Source organism: Suricata suricatta, chromosome 6 (assembly GCF_006229205.1).
Source record: "Suricata suricatta isolate VVHF042 chromosome 6, meerkat_22Aug2017_6uvM2_HiC, whole genome shotgun sequence".
NCBI lineage: Eukaryota > Metazoa > Chordata > Mammalia > Carnivora > Herpestidae > Suricata > Suricata suricatta.
Window position 1 is genome coordinate 12,306,642 of NC_043705.1, and position 20,349 is coordinate 12,326,990.

A 20,349-nucleotide genomic window follows, 5' to 3' on the forward strand; every position below is an offset into this window, starting at 1 on the left:
AGAGCGTGAGGGAGGGGCAGAATTGGAAGCAGGCTCCAGGCTCTAATCTGTCAGCACAGAACCAAACACAAGGCTTGAACTCATGAACCATGAGATCATGACCTGAGCCGAAGTCAGACACAACCAGCTGAGCCACCCAGGCGCCCCTAAGGACTGCACTTGTGATGAGCATTAAGTATTGTTCAGTGTTGAGTCTAAATTCTATACCTGAAACTGTATTACACTGCATGGTAACAGGAATTTAAATAAAAGCTTGGGAGGAAAAAACACCCTTGTCACATAGAGTATAGTTCACCTATTTTATGGGGGTACATTTATTGCATCAGAAACATAAGCATTAATTGATGCAGTGATCCTATGGTAAAATTTCAGCTTTCTTAAATTTCTATTCAAATTTAGGAACGTAAGCCTTGTTACGCTGGCCAGTGCCACCTGTGAATGTCAAGAACCCAGCCTGGTTTTGCTGTTTGTCATACGAGAAAATTCCATGTGTTCTGTTTGATATACAGACAACTCAAATCTTAGTGTAACGCACTTATAAAATGGCAATACTTTTGACATAAATACCAACTTGTATCTGAATAGTCAATTATGGATTCTACAACAAAAAAGATTTCTACCTGGCCGTTCTTGTTACTTACTGTATATTAAGTAGCATTTACTATGTAGTTTCTTCCTCTTTAACGTTTTAGAGCGAGCGCCAGTGCAGACACTGGGGAGGGACAGACAGAAGGGGGGCCAGAGGATCCAGAGCCAGCGCGGCTGCCAGTGGAGCCTGATGCGGGCTCAAACACGTGAAGGATGCGATCAGGACCGCGTGGCCCGAGCCAAAGCTGGAACCTTAACCGAGCGAGCCACCCAGGCACCCCGACGTGTAGTTTCTAACATGACAACAGGCAACAGTGAGAAAAAACACCCACAGGCAAACAAAAACTATCATGTTAACCAACCAGTTACGGCCTGGGAATTTCTGCAGAGGCTTCTTCCCAACGTGTTTTCCAATCAAATCATTCTTTTGCTCCAATAAAGATGAACACAAATATAAATTGCTTAATAACCTTAATTCTCAAAGGCTGGGTGAAGTTTATTTACTTACTTCATTTGATATGGAAACTGATGCTAGACAATTTTAAGACTCCTCACGATTTGGTATTAAAAATTAATCGTCAGGCATCAGAATTCCTAGTTCTACATTTGTGACTTTCCACCTAGACTTTAATCTTAAATGAAGTGTGTATGTGCTCTTATCAAGCAACCTGTCATGACCGACAAACTGGGCGCCTTTCCATGAATGCTACCTCTCCCACTTACATCACCCAGGAGACAAAACACAATTCTTAAAATTTAATGAAATTCCAACAGTAAACATTTCCTATGGGTTTTGGTTTCCAATACCTGCCTATTTATGAGTTAATAATACTTATTACCTGTTCAACAATTACAGAAAAAACTTTTAAAGTTAAGAAAAGTTCTGAATTTGAGGTATATAAAGAATATTCATTAAGAATAAAGTAGTCAAGATTTCCTTTTACTCAAAAAAATCACTTCAAAGAGTTGACCTCCATGTACAAAAGACAGGATCAATCACATTTATCACTGGACACAAAGAATATTCCAAAGCTCTTTAAAAATGGAAATTAGTCTCAAAAAGAAAAATTAACCTTAACTTGTAGAGTTCATTCATTATCAAGACCATACTTGCTTAACAAGGTACTTATGCTACTGATACAAAACATACAGTATTTACACTTAACTGTACAAAATAATTTAATGTTTACAAAAATATTAGAATGTTTGGAGTTGACTGACACAGTCTTAAGTAATCTCTTCTAGAGAAGTATACAGTAGGACCACTGATACCCGTTTCATTTCTTTTTTAATAAGTCAAAGAAAGGATGCTGCAAGGCTTCATCCAAGGTAATTCTTTTCACTGGATCATATTCTAACATTCTTCGTACCAGGTCAAACAGTTTCTCGTGTTCTTCGTCATGAGAAAGCATAAATTCCTGGGGAAAGAGATATTTTTGCTTAAGGAAGAGATTTAAAAATAGTTTTTAAAAACTTTTTTTGACCTTTATAATCTTTTTTCTTTTACCTTTAGTGGTTTGCAGCGTCTCCTAACATATCTACCAGCAGAACTATGTTCATCCCAATCTAGCTGGTTATGGTGAAAATACTTGCGTTTTCTGTAAGAAAAAGTCCGAATCAGTAACAACAAAAGAGCCACGTGTGTCCTCTGATCTCACCGGGACAGATGGAACCATGAACGTAATCTATATCGGCACACACACACACGCACACAAGTTTTTAAAATTCCAGCACTGACAAACCGGATCAGACTTATTTGTAACCCATCTTCCTTAACCTTGCACCCTCTGAGGTTCCTGTGGCCCCACCTAAGTGGTTCATAAATACCACACATGGAACAGCGACAGCTTAGGAATCCGCTTTCATAAATTTGGATTTCTCTAGATCTGGAATGGCGTGACGCTACATTTGCCAACCACTCTAGTATCCTGTGCAAAGCACACGGCTAGCCAGCGATAGTATGGAAATACAAACGTAGACTGCTAGGACTCCAAAATCAGGCTTCATACTACTCTAAGTATTATGTTTATACCAAGTTAGGAAAACATTTCTGCAAAGTTTAAGTCAAGTGTAAAAAGACACTTTATTAGTAGTTCACAAAGTAAATACTGCATTACTTTTTTAAAATCTGACTTCATGGAGGAAAAAAAGTTCTAAATCTGAAGTCCTGGCACAAGCAATAACAACAAGGTTGGGTTTTCTGTAATTTGAACCCAAAAGGTCTTTAATCGTAGAGCATACCTTGTTTTCTGAATCATGTGTGTTGGTATGGGTCCTAATATTCGTTCCATCATTGCCAGGTGCTCTTTACTATCATGAGTCTAAAACACAAAGGAAAAAGAAATTTAGCACTGTCCCTTCCCCTACACCCACAATAAAGGAAAACACAAGAAAACAACGCTGACAGAAAGGACCAGATTAGACAGCTGCGTAGTCTGTACCACCCTCTGACTTCAGAGATGGAACAATACTGAATGAGGTCTATTAGCTGGTTAAACCAATAAAACTAAAGTCCGATATCAAACAGTAAGGTTCCGTATAGTAAGTGGATAGACAATTTAATGTGAAACTGAACAACTTCCGTATTTCCATTTCTTGCACTGTTTACTGAAGAACGACCAGAAAAATTCTCATTTAGTCAGTTGCTGACCCCAAACTGACTTCCATTCACCAATGAAGAGCCGTATGTTAACGTTTACTCTTCCTGGGCAATAAAAATCCTCACAACAATCCTGAGCTTGCTATGCGGGACATGAGTTTCAAAGGAGTTAAGAGACTAGCTCAAGGTCATACAGCTCATAAATGAGAAACGGTAAGCTATGGATCTAAGCCCAAACTCCTCTTCCTCAGTCATACAGAGCAGAGCTTTGGCTCAAGTGGAAGAGAGGAAACCGGCACGCTTACAGCTGGAACAGCAGGCTCCTAGATTAGCAGTTGGCCAATGTTTGTAAAGGTCTAAACGGCAAATATTTTAGGCCTGGCTGGTTATAAATGGTCTCTCTCATGTTATTTTGTTTGTTTAAAAACAGGCACCAGGCAGAGAGTATCATCTGCCAACTCCTCAATCTGAAGACCAGAGGTTTTTAAAATATCTATCAAACTACTACTGTTCCTGGCACATTGGTTCCAAAATGTTAAGTCCCTAATTCATGACAGGAGTAAGTAATACTGGCTCCACACTTTTTATTATTTTATTTTCCACACCAATACAGCTTTTATTCCATCTTTACAATACCACACGTAAAGGGGCGCCTAGGTGGCACATTCCGTTAAGCATCCAACTTCAGCTCAGGTCAGTCTCACAGTTCACGAGTTCAAGTCCTGAGTTGGGCTCTGGGCTGTCAGTGCAGTGCAGTGGGAGTGCCCCGCCCCCGCCCCTACCCTATTTGTGCTATGTCAAAATAAATAAATTTTTTAAAATATGTATCACAAAGAAGCCTGTAAAACCATGTAGCATCTTGCTATTCTGCAGCTGGACAACTTAGATCTTCTTCATAAGCCTGCTCAATCGTTCCTTTTTCAGAAACACAGATACCACCCAGAACTGTCCTGACATCCTTGTTTTTAACTGCTGTGGCTTGCCCAACCAAAGCAGCTGAGTTTGATACAAGTTCAATGGCATTTCCTTCAAGAACTCGTCTTTCTGGGGTTGAGAGATACCGAAGAAGCAACACCTGGCCTCCTCTGAACCCTGCAGATCTATTTCTCACCTGAGAAATTTTGGATTTCAACGAGAAACCATTCTCCTGTGTAACAATGACGGGAGAATGAGCACACACAGACCTCATCTTCTAATGGAAGCCGGCGTAATGCCCTTGATCATGGTCTGTACAGACAGAAAAGAACTGGCTACTATTTGCACTGTTTCCACACCATTTGTCAACCTAGAGCCTCTTCCTTTTCTTTCCCAGGAGACGCAGTAGGTTGAGATGACAGATCCCCCTGCAGGGTTCCTCAGGCCGTTCACAGTAACAGTGCATCCCTCCAGAGCGATGTCGACATTTTCTGCAGTGTCAACGGTCTGACTGCCGAGAATGGCACTCATTCTCACAACAGATGCAGCCCAGAGCTAGCTCCACATTTTTAAGAAGTTCCTTAGTTGAGTATTTTGGAGGGCGGAATTCAAAACAGAAACCTTATCTCAAACCAATGTTAATAATCTGCACTCAAGACCTCAGAGTGATTTACAGTCACAGATCATGTGAGGTAACTATTTTGTGCGTCAGAATGAAGAAATCATGCACTCTGCTCAACTTTTTCTTGGCCCCCTGCTTACAACACCAGATGCCACCAAGCACTGAGTGGTCACCATGGTTCTAGGAATCAAACTTGTGTACGAACTCAAAGTACTTTTAACAGGATCCCTATGGATTAGAGCAGAAGTTTGGCGATGGGCCCCACAGGCAGTGAACATACATTCTACAACAGCCACCACCTACGTGACCCTCACTTGTCATAGCTTCCTCTCCACCCTGCACTGCCCCCAACTTCAAATCAGCCTCAAAAGCAGGAGCCAGAATCCACCACATTTGCACCCCTGACACCAGAACAAATCACAACTTTGACCACATTACAACCCTCCTTCAAGTTCTTTAATGGTCGCACAACTCAGATCTTCCAAGATGATTAGATGTCAGCTGTGAGGAGACTTATAAGGGAAAAAAGCAGAGACTTAAATAATGTTTCCTATTCTTTGTTTTGCCAAATAAAGACTTTAATTTTAAAAAGCTAACTACCAATAATTATTATCATCATTCCATAAAAAGGACATTTTAGGACCCAAAACAAAAAAGCTGAAGAGATCGTCTCTAAATAAAGGCCAGAATGACAAGCTTAGAAAACCATTTTCACTTTGGGTTAGTCCACATTCTGGAAATCATGAACTTTTGGGAAACAAGTGCCCTTCTATCCAAACAAGGCCATGATGAGTCAGTCCCTGCCTGCTGACCTCATTCCCCATTTACTCAAGACAGTCTGACAGCACTGTCTACTGTTCCCTGACTACAGAACGCTCTTCCATGCCTCTACACGCTTCCGGGTACACGACCTTCTTCCTGAGCTGGCCACCACACTCTCCAGTTTTCTGACAAACCTCTCATCTTCCTTCTGGCACTGGCTTAAATTCCATCCCTCCTCAGTGACCCCTTTTCTGAGGAAAGTTAACCGTCCATCTTTCCTGGGTTCCCACTACACTTTCTACATTGTTCCACGAGAGCAAAAACCGTATTACACTGTAAGCTTTCCTAAATCTGTCTCTTGCATGACTTCCTGGAGGACAGAGATGTTCTTTTTATCCTTATACACTTAGTGCCTTAAAATGTGCCTACAGTGTCACAGTAAAGTACAACTTATTGTTCCTAAATTATTTTACAAAAAGGACTGAGTGTTCATGGCTATGTTGATAGTCAATATAACTAGAACAGAATAATAACTGGCCACAGTAACACTAATATCAATTTATGTAAGAGCGCAACAAAAAAAATGAGAACACAAGACAATATAAGCCATGTGATAAAAACTCCAATCACATGCAGAATGGAATTATGACCCTTCACCAAGAGCAGTATTTCATCCAACTATGGTTTTAGAGAAGAATGACCATTCTGCATATAAAAGGGCTCCTTCTGTTTATTTCAGAGAGAACACGAGTGGGGGAGAGAAAGAGAGGGAGAATCCTAAACAGGTTCCACACTCAGCACAGAGCCCGACATGGGGCTCAATCCCACAACCCTGGGATCATGACCTAAGCCGAAATCAATAGTCAGATGCTCAACAAAGTGAGCCATTCAGCTGTCCCATTTTAAAGAAGTTTTAATCTTAACATTAGAGCAACTTTTCAAAACAGAGGCCCACATTTTAACATGCTTTTAATATTGAAAATTATTTATGAAATGGCATTTACTACATACCTGGAAGACTGTGAAACCAAGGTAATATTCGATAAGAATGCAGCCTATGCTCCAAACATCACAAGGTTGAGACCAACCTAAAGCTGTAAAGACAAAAACAAACACTTTTACATGCAACAATTCTTTACTGCCAACATACCGTATCCTTTCCCTACATGGGTGCTCTCTTTACACAAATAAGATGGTAAACTCAGGGTTTACATTTTAGTTTTATATAAAATGTTACTCAGCATGCTCTCACAATTCTCCATATTTTTATATCAAATTAGTGTTTTAATCCGGGGAAAGGGGATTTTATGTAAATAAAAGAAGGATTAAAAATATTTTCCAAGTATAACTACCAATTTGTTCAAATACTCCATATTCCCTGAGCTGTATGCAATGAAGAGCATTGTTATCCCCAGTTCATGATTGTTCTAGGAAAATTTACATTTTATTATAGCAAATACATGTTGACAATTAACCTCAGAATTTAATTACTAACCACTTCTCAATTTATCAGCTTAATGCCAGGGTTTACTTCTTGCATTAAAACAACAACAACTAAGGGGTGTGCCTGGGTGGCTCAGTGGGGTTAGGTATTAACTCGTAATTCTGGCTCAGGTCATGATCTCAGAGTGTGGTTCATGAGATCAAGCCCCACACTGGGCTCTGTGCTGACAGCATGGAGTCAGCTTAGGATTCTGTCTCCCTCTCTCTCAGCCACTCTCCCACTCATGCGCAGAAGTGCTCTCTCTCAAAAATGAAAAAAATAAAAATAAAGAAGAAGAAAAGGGTCATGATCTCATAGTCATGAGTTCAACCTTTCCTTTGGGCTCTGTGCTGGGCGTGGTGCCTGCTTAAGGTTCTCTCTCTCTCTCTCTCTCTCTCTCTCTGCCCCTCTCCAGCTCTCTCAAAAACACCCCAAAAAACCTATGGTTTTATATAAACTATATATAAGGATTATAAATGGGTATTATAAGCAAAATGAGCCATTAAGCTGAAAGAGAGGGATCTCCTTTTATCTGTACTTTTCAGGCTGTCTGTACAAGATTATATACAGTCTTAAGCCTGTACTCAATTGGAAAGGTGAAGAGTAAATCATAGTTGTTTTAATTTTTTAAAGGTCAAATATTTAGTAAAGGATAATACATAAATAAAATCTACTTTATCATAGTTTAAGAATTTATTTTGAGAGACAGAGACACACACGCACGTGCACGTGCAGGGCAGAGAGAGGGAGAATCCCAAGCAGCCTCTGTGCTGTCAGCAGGGAGCCAGACTCCGGGCTAGATTTTATGAACCGTGAGATAATGACCTGAAATTGAGAGTTGGGCTGCTGAACCAACAGAGCCGGCCACCCAAATGCCCCAATAAAACCTACTTTAAAAGACATTTTAATTACTTTCAGTAACATTGTGGAATTTAAAGAAAAAGGAATAAACAAAAATAAACAAAAGCCTTGACTATGATTTGGTTGTTTTATCTATTCACCTTATATTTTCCCCAGTCATGTTTGTTAACCCTCACAAGTGCCATCATGTGAACAAATGGGTAACTGAGCAGGAGTCTGCCTACAGTGACACAGGACCATATCGGTAACTGATAGATCCTGGACCTGAAATGAACATCTCTCTTCTCTAGCCATGCCTATCCAGCTTCCTCCCAGGTGACTGTCACCCTCTGCCACACATCATTCTACATCATCCCGTTCTCTGGTCCTCGTACTCTTTGGAATTCCCCATCGTTCACTTCTACCAACTCTCCCAACCTCATGTCTGTGCTACCAATACCCACGACATGAGACCCACCGCATGACCACATCTCCCTGTCCAACACAATTCTGCCTTGATCCTCAGGATGAGCACCCCACAAAAACACAAAGGACCCTTCCTAATCTCCCAATCTCTTTTCCTCAAGGCCAATAACCCCAGTTTTGGATTTATATGATTGATCTATCTAGCCTGGCCATACTTGGAACTGTGTTATTGTCATTACTAAGAAGTGCTATATTTTATCCAATCTAGGAAGCCAGTAAGATGCATGACTATTTTATGTGCCAATAACAAAGAAAAAATGTCAATTATTTTATGTTGTGCCCCATGTTAAAATGTGGGGGGAATCTACCTCTTAAAACTGACAACACACAAAGTTATGTCTTTTTAAACTCTGAAAATGCTTCTGTCCACAAACTCTTCCCACATTCCGTTCCTAAACTACTGAAACACAACAGCTCCTTTTGGCCCATACTAAGCAGAAATGCTATAATCCTTCATTTCAGAGACAAGCTCAAAACCTGTGCTGTCCAACATGGTAGCCACTGGCCACACATGAGGCTGTTTTACATCTAACATTTAAATTCACATCAAATTTAGAACTCAGTTCTCCTCAGTCACACTGGCCACACTGTAAGTACACAGAAGCCCACATGTGGCTAGTGGCTACCATACCAGACACTGCAGATATAGAAGGTTTCCATCATATGGAAAGTTCTACTGACAAGCATTGCCTAATCTCAATTTCCTTATGCCTTTACCAATCCTCCACCCTAGGTAAAAACTGTTAGTGTGCTCTCCTACTCTTATTCTGAACTACCAACTCCTATCGGCACATAAAAAGGTGAAAACTGGAAACTGATTCTATAAAATTTCGACTAGCCAACCTCAGCTGAACCTTACTTTTGGCTAATAAGCTTATTCCACGTACGTGTCTCCCAAGAGCACCTGATCTGAACTTCTCCCACTGTCTGCGAGCCCTAACCTCCTCTCCTCCACTCTATAAACAAGACCTAGTCTCTGACATTTTAAGACTTAAGATACACACTCCCTTACTGTGTTTCCTCTTATTTCCAAACTCTGCACCTTAAGTCATTTTCTTCTTTAGCTTTTCTCATCTCAGATTATTAAAGCTCTCCTCTTAAGCCCCTCTCCTTGACCCCCGCATAGCTCTTTACTCAGACGTCTGCAAACCATACCCTGAGCATTTCTGTAGTACCATGCATCTGTGACATGAAAATAGGTACTCACATCGCTTCAAAATCACATTGCTGTGACACACTTAGCCAACAGAACTTGCCCTTTTATTTCTTGTAAGATTAGTGTGTTTAAAAAATAACCGCCTGGGAATATCTTTACAAACAATATCACATTTTTCCCACTCAGGAAGAATATTTATAGCAATGTCCAATTTTTCTTATGATAGGTAATATTTTCTGTACACTGCGAAGATAATCCCAGCCATCACCTAAATAAAAGATGTGGGGGGGCGGAAATCTCATCTCTAATTACAGCATCAGGAAGGGTGGTGTCTACTGACCCAAAATAACCTCTGGAGCTCTGTAATGCCGGGTAGATACCAAAGTACTATGATGCTCATCATCGTATGTTGCACTTCCAAAGTCAACAACTTTGATATCTGTGTTTTTCAGTGTGCGTTCATCCCGTTTCTAGAGAAATGGAAGTCAGTCAAAATGAAGATCAGTAAAGACATGAAAAACTTTACACACTTCAAAAGGCTTACATATGAATAATCTTTTTGGTTTTTGATATTCAATACAACTCCAGGAGAAAGGTAAAGAAGGATGATCCTTTTAGGTTAAACTTCAGGATATAACCAGTCTTAGAAGTCAAAATTACTCATCCAAGGGTCACCAAGCTCGGTTCATGTTTAAAACCACCACCAAAATTAAAACAAGTCTTTAACTTACCATTTTAGAATTATATTTGACTACATAGTCAGACTTCACAAATAAAATATTTTCAGGCTTCAGATCTGTATGGGTTAATTTATTATGATGCAAAACTACAAGAGAACAAAAAGAAATTATTAGTCTCACGTACATATTTCATCTGTATCGGGAACAAGGAGGATCAGTAGTGGATACAGGGGTTTCATCTTTACCTGTAACGTGCACTTTTAGTGACAATGTTTTGAAATGTTGCTTGTATAATAAAAACTTTTAATTTTCTGGTGTTTAAAAATTTATCAAGTATACTTACAATTTATTGACTGGCAGATCTGATATGCCATCTGCCTGATGTGGTCAATTTGAAATGGCAGAAAGCTATTCTCTTTAATAAAATCATAGGTACTGAGTCCCAGCAGTTCAAACACAATACAAACATGACCGTGATGATCAAACCATTCTAGCATCTGGACACATCGGCTAAAACAAATCAAATAAAAACGTGTCAGTTCACAGAATCCTGATTATTTTAGGCAAGATGCTGGATCACAATTCAAGTTCATACTTACAAGACACTATTGGGATCAGTACTATTTAAATGCTCCAATACTTGGATTTCTGAACGAGCTGCTTCACGGTATCGACCTACATTTTTTACAATTTTCACTGCTACATGCATGCCATCCCTTAAAAACAAAATTAAGATGAAAAGATAGATGTAGAGGAGCAGGTTGAAAATATGTGTCCCCTTAAGCATCATCTGAGTATTAACTACTTTATGCTATTTTTCTAAAATAATCTTTCAGAGCATCTTATACCAGACTCCATGTAACATTTTTTCAAAATAGTCTGGCAAAACACACTTTCTATGGAGCAATAATTCCCTTAATATTGACAATTTTTAATGTTTGTTTCCAGAATTTTACATTTACCTAGCTTTTATGCCAAAAAAATAAATAAATAAGATAGGGTGCCTGGATGGCCCAGTTAAGCATCCGACTTCCTTGCAGTGTGAACCCCGCACTGGGCTGTGTTGACTGCTCAGAGCCTGGAGCCTGCTTCAGATTCTCTGTCTCCTCCACTCCGCTAACACTCAGGCTCTCTCTCTCAAAACTAAAGATTAAAATAAAACCTCAAACAGAACATGCTACTGCTGAAAGCATTTGCTCATTCACCAGGACAGACCTGTCTGGTGCCAGGTAGAGCACAGGTGTTAGTCAGGACGGGGACTGTTGCTAGGTACCCCACAGCCTAATGGGAAAGACAGACATGTGAACAACTTAGAAGGTCAGAAGTGCTTGGTATGAGCTACTACAAAGAGTTAGGAGGGCCTAACAATTAGGAGTTTGGGAGAAGCTTTAACTTAGCTGACACACTACTGTGCCCTGAAAGATAGCTCTCCGTCTATAAGATCTGGGAGGAAAAGAAAAATGTTCAGGTAAAGGAGACACCATCAGTAAGTCATGTAGTCAAGAAACTGATTATTAGCACATTCACGGATGCAAGTTGGTAGAAATAGCTAGTTTATAAGCTTTAGATTAGTTACCTATAATACATCCTAAAAAGGATCAAGCCAGAATAATTTTGAGTAAATGGATTTCTGAATAATCAAATTTCTTTGATCCTCTTTTCTTGAATTTTTAATGTTTTATTCATTTTTGAGAGAGAGGGAGAGAGAAAGAGAGAGAAAACACAAGTAAGGGAGGGGCAGAGAGAGAGGGAGAGAGAGAATCTGAAGTAGCTCCAGGCTCTGTCAGCACATAGGCCAAAGCAGGGCTCAAAGCCACCAACAGCGAGATCACAACCTGAGCTGAAGCCAGATGCTTAACTGACTTGACCCACCCAGGTACCCCATCCTCTTTTCTAAAGCTGATCTTCCTGAAGATGAACCAGCATTCAAGTCTCCCCCCTCCCTTTTTTTTTTTTACTATGGCCCTTCCACTTGATGCAAGAAAACCTCATAGATCCCTAATTAGTATATTAAGATATGTGCCCTATGCTGTTAAAAAAAATTGTTGTTTTTTTTTTTTTGAGGCAAACTAACTTTTCTAGTGGGTACATAGCAAACTTTTCTCCAAGTCCGGTGGTTTCCAATTTTCTTCTTTCAACCTCCTCCGACTCGATGAAGGTGATTTCACAGCCCAATGAAGTTGTGGGCTAATAAATCATTAAAACTTATTTTGATGACAATCTCCCTATGACGTTTGGCATATATCTCAAGGTTGCTATGAAATCTGTGCCAAAACTCCCTTCTCATCTCATTTTATTATATGCCCAAGATTTCATGGTGCTTATGGCTCTAGAAATGAAATATTAATAAAGGTGTTCGCTAACACCACTACAGTAATTATGCTGCAATTAATAGTTGTATACCTTACACAATGTGTAAGTAACTTACACAATGTTACATGTTACAGTTAACTGTATCTCAAAAAAAAAAATGGAAACACATTTAATGCTAAAGCACTTAAGACTTTATGAATACCTGTTCTCCTTTTTTTTTTTTTAAAGTCCCAACCAACCCAATAAAAGACGTATTTCCAATTAAATGTTATAGTTGGGTTCAATAAGTATCAAAATTTGCAAAAGATTTATACCTGATCAAGTGAATACTGGAATATCTCAAATACTCACTCTTGGAATCTCAAATTTTAAGAGGACATTAATAGGTCAATTGGTAAAAATCTGAGTAAGATCTGTAGATCGGCTGGCAAAATTTGAAAATATAACACATGTATGTATAGAGAGAATGATTAAAAAACTACTGTAAATGTTAACATGAGGAATCTGGGTAAAGGATATGTGGGAATTTTTTGTTATTCCAGAAAATTCTAGGAGTCTGAAAATATTTCAAAATTTCACTCCACAGGACGCCTGGGTTTGCTGGTTAAGCAACTCTTGGTTTTGGCTCAGGTCAGGATCCTGGCTTATGGGATCGGGTCCTCCATCGGGCTCTATGCAGACAGCACAGAGCCTGCTTGGCATCCTCTCTCCGCCCCTACCCTTGTCCATGTGCTTGCACGCTCTCAAAATAAAAAGTGACTTCACATTTTCATTGAAAAGAAGTGATAATTAAAAGATACTTAAGACAATATAATTTATGGAAAATGGACTGAAAATATGTTCATGAATAAAACATGTTTAAGCATTCAAGAGTTGGTTCATAAATAACAGTAGCTATCAAATTGCTATAAAAGATTCCCTCAAATATGTAGAAGAAAAGTTTTTAAATAAGCTGTAAATTACATCCTTCCCCAACTTATTTTAGGATGAAAAATTTTAGATGTCAATTTAGAAATCTGCAGTTGAAATAAACTGTTCAAAAAGAGGTTTACTTACTAAAAATTTGCAAACTACAGAACAGAGGTCCTGGAGGAAAATGTTAAAATGAGAGACAAGGTCAAAACCCAATTTTTAGTGAGTCATTGAAGAATCTAGACTTTATTCTGCAGGCTTTAAGTAACAGAATTTCTTTGTAGTTTAAGAAACTAACCCTAATATGCAAATATTATTCTTTGGGAATGAAGGTTTTTGTTTTAATTTGTTCCCGTAGAAATGTTTATTTCATGAAGTCTGAAGAAAGTGTACAAAATCTGCAGATACGCAGCACAGCTGAAAAACTGATATAATAAAATTCTTCTAGTAATATGCTAGAATTTTATAGCAGACTTCTTTTCCAGTGATAATCAGGATTATTCCAAAATAAAGCTAGAAGGTTTTTAAACCTTTTAAATGGAAGATGCTCCCTTCTACTCCCTTAGCTACATTCCAAGACAGACTATTTTTTACTAGGCCATTTCTTCCACTGTGCAATTTTTAGATCAGGCATAAATGTTTCTGACCAAGATTAGACCTGTTCTATTGCCTCTGCTATTCAAAACTAAAGCAAAGTACTCTCAATCTCCTAGAAGGGCTGAGGCCTAGTTCTGGGAAACTCCTTTACTTGAAGACTCACTTTAATTTCAACAAAAACCATAGGATAGAATGTCTTTTTTTTTTTTTTTTTTTAAATTTTTAAGTAATCTCTACACCCAACATGGGGCTCAAACTCACATCCCTGAATTCAAGAGTCACATTCTCCACTGATGGAGCCACTCAGGAACCCTACAATCCGTCAGCATTCTTGATCAAAATCCACACCCATGATAAATAACCAGACATAGTTCAAGAAATTCTGGGTGTTTACCACCCAGGAAAACAAGTGGCTACCTCTTAAGATACCATTTCATTTAAAATTATAGATCCTTCCCCACCAAAAATTTCAGACTGTTCCAAAAAGCAAAAAACTTACATGCCATGATCAATGCACTCTACGACTTTGCCAAAGGCCCCTTCACCCAAAGTGTCCACAATTTCATCTAAAGTAAGGGAGGAGAAAAGGGAGTAAGTACTTGAGTATAAATTATCTAGTTATTCAAACAATGAATACTTAAGTGTGGAATATTTTCAAATGATGTCTATCAAAGCATAACTAAGGTTTCAGCACTCAAATTATTTTATTTTCAGCTGCTACAAAAACAATTAGATAGAGCTATCTTTCTTGCACTAAGCTCAAATTCCATTGATTATTTTGGAACTTTAGAGTAGAAATATTTAAATTCTATAGAAAAGAAGAAATACAAAAGAACAAACAAACCCACAAAAAACAAAACAAAAAAGCAATGAAGAGTTCTTTAGCCCCCCGCTGACAACTATTCTTAAAAAGATTATTCTGTCTGCAAAGTTAAAAAAGTGTTGAAAAATATTCTATACATCTTGCTCTTAGAACGTCTCCACTTTGACAGATCAGGTGACCCTCCTCATCATCCTCTATACTCCTGGATCTTTTCCTTCGGTGGCTCTTCTGGAACGGCAAGTGGGCAGCACCAAGATCGTCCAGCCAATCAATATATCAGAGTGAATTCAGGGCAGAATACGCAATTCATTCAGCGGGGAGATATTCAGGCATTCAGATAAGCACCAGGCCACGAACAGTTGGCAGGAGCAATTTCAAATTCAGTCCCCAGAAATTCACAGGGCACAGTTTATGTTACAGAAGAAAAACATGGCAAGGAACAGATTTTCAGATAAGATACTTAAAGTGGCAATAGAAAAAAAACAACACAATTGTCTCTTTAAAATACTGATCTAATTGAAGTCTGAAATTTAAAGAATGCAATGTCATGATCTACTAATCTCTTGCTATAAAATAGCATATGCTGTGAATTGAGAGGTCTAGTTTGTCAGGAAAAGGTTTTAAAATGTTAAGATCAGTTGAAATTGTTTATTTAGCAATATTTTAAAATATACATAATTAATAGGGGAAATAAATTAACTAGTTAATTTCCATGTTCAATCTAATCAAAGAAAACTTGGGGGAAGGAAACAATTCATTCAAAGTTTACTGATTAAGCAGGTGAAGAAGTCTGAGTGTAAAAAAAGGCCAGACTTTTTGGATAATGCAATTTCCATTCAGCACCCATTTCAGAATTTCAATGGAACTAGCTGCGGACAGTGATGCACTGTGCTCTGGGACTATGCCATAAACAGTTACGTATCCAGCAGTGCAACATTCTAGAGTTGTTTCCAATCATCAGGAAAAGGGCTTCTTTTAAATAAAGTAAAAAAAAAAAAACATGTTTACAATAAAACAAAGGATGGGTGCTTCATATTTTCACAAGATTACATTACCAAACAAAAATATTTTTAATATTAAAATTTAATATTACAATTGAGAACTCATGATCTGGACTGCAGAAAATGAGTAAATATGGGCAAATGAAGGCTACCTATTAGCTATGAAAATTTGGATGTTTAAGGATTTAAGTAATATAAACATTTATAATATATCCAAATAACATTACATATATATAAAAAACTTTCTCAAACTTACTGGCTCATTAAGAGCTTTTACACACAAATAAGCATCTACCCAAAATAAAAACAGAATCAATCATACCGAACGAGACTGATGACTTGAACAGTGTCTATTACGCTTCCTTTTAGGACTGCTTCTCCTGCTTCGGACCGAAGATTTACTGCAGTGGATTCGATAACTGCTTTCAACGTCTCTGTGATAGTGTCTAGGAACATAGCCTTCGCAGTAGTCATTCCTATATTCATCAACGTATCTCCGGTCCCGATAATCTCTCTCATTCAAGGACCTCGCTTCTAAATAATGACTGCAAACACATTAAAGGATTTCAAATCATTCTCTTCATCCTGGTACAACTATGGTTCAGACAAAACATTCTCTCAAGAATTCCTGGTTTAAACAGCTAACTTGATAAAAAGAAAAAACCTAAAATTGATAAATTAGAATTTATACTTATCTCACAAACTTAAGACATAATTTTACTTTAACCAACAAGCAAGTGAGTTCATATTCTCCATCAGATAGACTTATCAAATACCCATATCAAGGAACAAAGTTTGAGTCAACTATTTTATGTTCAGGGTTTACTCGACTGAGTGTCCCTGTACCTTCTGGAGAAAGTTAACACTGAAAATTCATCAGTCTTATGATATATTCAACTGTAATTAAGCTTTCTTTTCTCACAGAGCCACACACAGAGGCAGGCAAAACAGGATTCCTTTCTCTTTTAATGTTAAGGGAATTTTAGATCTCCCTGGCACACACAGAATTCTTTCATGAAAGGTGTACTGGAGCCAGAAGTGCTCTTCCATGTATTCCAGACCTTTCATTTAGTCACAGATGACTAAATCAAGATCCCAAGAAGGACAATGATTTGTCATGGCTGTAGAGCACTCGAATTCTATTATAAGGGCCAATTTTATTACGCATGATCACCTATGCCACCTCCTCTCAGTATTCCTAGCTTTCTGTTATTCCTCTTTTGAGAAACAGACAACATAGCTTTTGAAGGCTTCCTCATGTGCCAAAGATATTAAACTGCATCCCCCACAAATGAGAAAAGGATCTTCCAATTGCTTGCCCAGGATTAGAACAGACCCACCCCCACCACCCCACTTCCCTTTGCATTTCTAACTTCCTGTCATTCCTGCTTGCAAAGTACTCAAAAATTCTACATGGGAAACCGCATCATCTAGTGCCACAGTGCTTATTAACTTCTGAATCCACAGATCCCTCTAAAAATCTGATGAAAGCTATGGACCCTCTTGCTTAAGAAATGCACAAATGCATAAACGAAACTTGGCGAGGAATTTCAGAGGTCAGGAAGTCAATGGATCCCAGTTAAGTATCCTTGATCTGATGGAAAGAAAAGGACACAAATTCAATTGGCCCAGTTTCCCGTCCCCCTCTCTACCTGGGATGGTGTCCTCTTCAACAGAGTGCGAAGCTTCAAGAGGGATGCACATGGAGCACTGAGGGAGAGAGGGGACACCTGCCCAGTCAGACAAATCGGCTAAAAGAATCCTGACAAGCAATGGAGTGACAGATGTTGACTAGTCTGCCCTCAACAACTTCATTCTCTCCCCAGAATATGCTGCTGTTCATTTCCCCAGGGGCTGGCTTAGGCAGAAATAAAGGGAAAGCATCTCTAAACTACTACCCAACAGGACTGGAAAACTATCCAGGCTGAGGAAATGCAGAAACCCCCTTCTCCCTTTTCCCAGTGTCAATCTTAAGTTCTAACCACTGGAGAAACAACTTGGGATATCAGGGTTAAGACTCTAAGTCAGGGATCTACGACTTGGCTTGGCCCTGTCAAGGGGAGAGCTGTAACACATCAGCCTAGCAATTCTCATACTCTCAAGGGCACCCTTTTCAATTCTGTAAGGCGTCCTTTCTATAAAAGTCCAAAATCTATCAGAAAAAAACTAATACTAATCATCTTTAGCTGGAACAGTGCACAACATTAGAGTTGCAGATAATTCATAAACAATCTACAGACTAACAAACATGAGGTGAAGCAAAGCCAGGAGGGTAAACTAGAAAGATGAGGGACCTCTTCAATCTGTAACAACCAAGCCTTGGAGATTACATAAACAAAGTCTACAGAATTATAAAGGCCATGTATGGACAGAGTGGACAAGATGAACAGATTGATTTAAATTTCAAAATATTCACTGAATATCCAGTGAATATTTTACTGTAGTCCTTCAAAATAGCCAAGACTAATGAGGCTACGGGCATTCGTTTTTATTTCCACACAGGTCCTGTGGAAGATAAAAAAATATATATAAGGCAAAATCCCTCCCAACAAATAATGAACAATTTGAGACCACTCACATAAAAACAAAACTCGACAATGCAGGAAATGCTGAAAGCCTGCAAGGTGCTTAGAATCAGAGGGGGAAAAAACTCAAACTGCTTAAAATGGTAAGGGATGACTTCATTAAAAAGCAAAGAGTTACATCTTAAAAGGAAGTCAAGATTTGGACAGGATGGGAAGTAGAAGAAATGTGAGGGAAGAATAGCATATGATCATCTCACACTTACAGATCACCGGCAGCCACAATGGCTTGGAGATGGGTGGTCTACATATTACCTGGGAAACAGTGTGTGGACAAATACAGCAAGACCGATTTTCACACAGGGGAATGAACAGAAGCAAATAAATAAGCTGGGAACAGAGCATGTAAAATCTTGCATGGCAGGCTAAGGTGTTTAAAATAATGTTTCTCAAAGGGTGGTCTGTTTATCAATCATATCAAAATATGGAATTATTAAAAATGAAGATCCCTCAGCCCCAGGTCAGACTAACTCCATCTATATATGGCAATATGCATTTTAAACATACCTTGGAGGCAATTCTCTTCATACTAAAGTTTGAGAATCATGGGTTTAAGACTTGATACTCTATGTTACATAAGACACTTAAGAACTATTATTACAATATATAATGGTGTTGTTTGAAGCCACATCAGTCTTCCTGATACAGAACTAGAATTAGTACAGAATTAATTAAGTCTGTAGCAAGGGAGACCAATTCACAGGCTATTGCCATAAGACAAATCAGAAAAGACACTCTGCAATACATATTTTTAAAAAAGGTTGAAAAATTGATACATATTAAGACCTCTTCTAAATCACTAAAATACTCCATAAGAGGATAAAACAGGTACTGGACAAACTAACTAAAAATTTTAAAATTCAAATTAAAACACTATTCTTAGCATTTCAATATGCAAAGGTAATAAGAGCAAGAAAGAGCATACTATACAATCCAGTACAAACTTTCTAGAAAAAGATATCAATATGCAGTGAGAGCTTTATAAGAGTTCACACCCTTTAATTTAAAAACGCCCCTTCTTAGAACCTATTTTCAGGAAATAATCTGAGTCAAAGACTCTTATAGAAAGATTTTTTAAGAATAAATAGAATAATGGGCGTCTAGCATCCTACCAAGGTTACCTTCTTTACAGTTTACAGCAGTTTACGGTTTTCTTCAATAATTTTGTACAAACACTATTGTAAAGTTTTTCATCTCCAAAAAGACTATTAGATATTAGCATTAGATACCTCTGGTGTCAGTGTCAGAGAAGATGTTGGCCTACTGTTTAACTGGACTGACAGTATCACGTTTACGTAGTTAATTATGAACAAGAACTGTTCATCACTCAAATCACTTCCTTCCTACATAATAAACCTATCTATCATTAGTACTATGATGTAAGACTTCACAGGATATTCTGTATTTATTAATAAGAGGGTACAGCTGTTTCTCTACAGTGCATTAATTAGCTCAGGTAATTGCAATCCTGGCGCAAACCCTCCCTCTTCCCCATGTAATAGTGTGTGATGAACAAAGATTAGTCTGTGGTGACTACCCACAAGCTCACTATTCTGCAGAACAAGTCTGTTTTAGCATGGAGAAGGAAAAAAAAATTACATACTGTTTTCTAAAGTAAGCCCAGCTGGCTAATTTAGAAAGCAATCTGGCAAAGAGTCTCAATGGAACATCTGTACAAAACAAGGAGAAAACATAAAACCAACAAAACAAATGAGAAAGGGAAGTTAATGGAAGACAGACTGAAAGAAATGCTACTCACCTAGCCTTTCTTTAATCATTTAGGAACTTTAAAAGTCCTTTAATTCTCTGTGAATATATTATCTCCACATTTTATACAACAAGAGTATAATTAAACAGGACACATGCTATTGAAAACTTTTTATTGAGGCCTCTTCCCTAAATTACTGGTTCTTACAATAACCAAGCTTCTAAAACTCCTACACGCTGCCACTGGCCTTATCTCAGGTATAACTCACAGAACAGTGTAAGC

At 38.3% G+C, this 20,349-nt stretch overlaps 1 protein-coding gene across 3 annotated transcripts in view; it reads right to left on the reverse strand.

Annotated features, from left to right (window-relative positions):
- Positions 1-1,329: 1,329 nt before the first annotated feature.
- CLK4 (CDC like kinase 4) overlaps positions 1,330-20,349 on the reverse strand; it is a 28,317-nt gene continuing 9,297 nt past the window's right edge. For 2 of the 3 annotated variants that reach the window (XM_029941613.1, XM_029941612.1), the window contains exons 3-13: positions 16,100-16,322; positions 14,914-15,004; positions 14,453-14,519; positions 10,731-10,847; positions 10,475-10,641; positions 10,183-10,277; positions 9,792-9,921; positions 6,498-6,580; positions 2,830-2,909; positions 2,096-2,186; positions 1,330-2,006 (exon numbers count right to left, since the gene is read on the reverse strand). In XM_029941613.1, coding sequence (XP_029797473.1) covers positions 1,866-2,006; positions 2,096-2,186; positions 2,830-2,909; positions 6,498-6,580; positions 9,792-9,921; positions 10,183-10,277; positions 10,475-10,641; positions 10,731-10,847; positions 14,453-14,519; positions 14,914-15,004; positions 16,100-16,322 — 1,285 coding nt within the window. In that variant the 3' untranslated portion in view covers positions 1,330-1,865. Of the gene's footprint in view, positions 2,007-2,095; positions 2,187-2,829; positions 2,910-6,497; positions 6,581-9,791; positions 9,922-10,182; positions 10,278-10,474; positions 10,642-10,730; positions 10,848-14,452; positions 14,520-14,913; positions 15,005-16,099; positions 16,323-20,349 lie in introns of those variants that run through there. The other variant, XM_029941615.1, reaches the window with a different exon arrangement.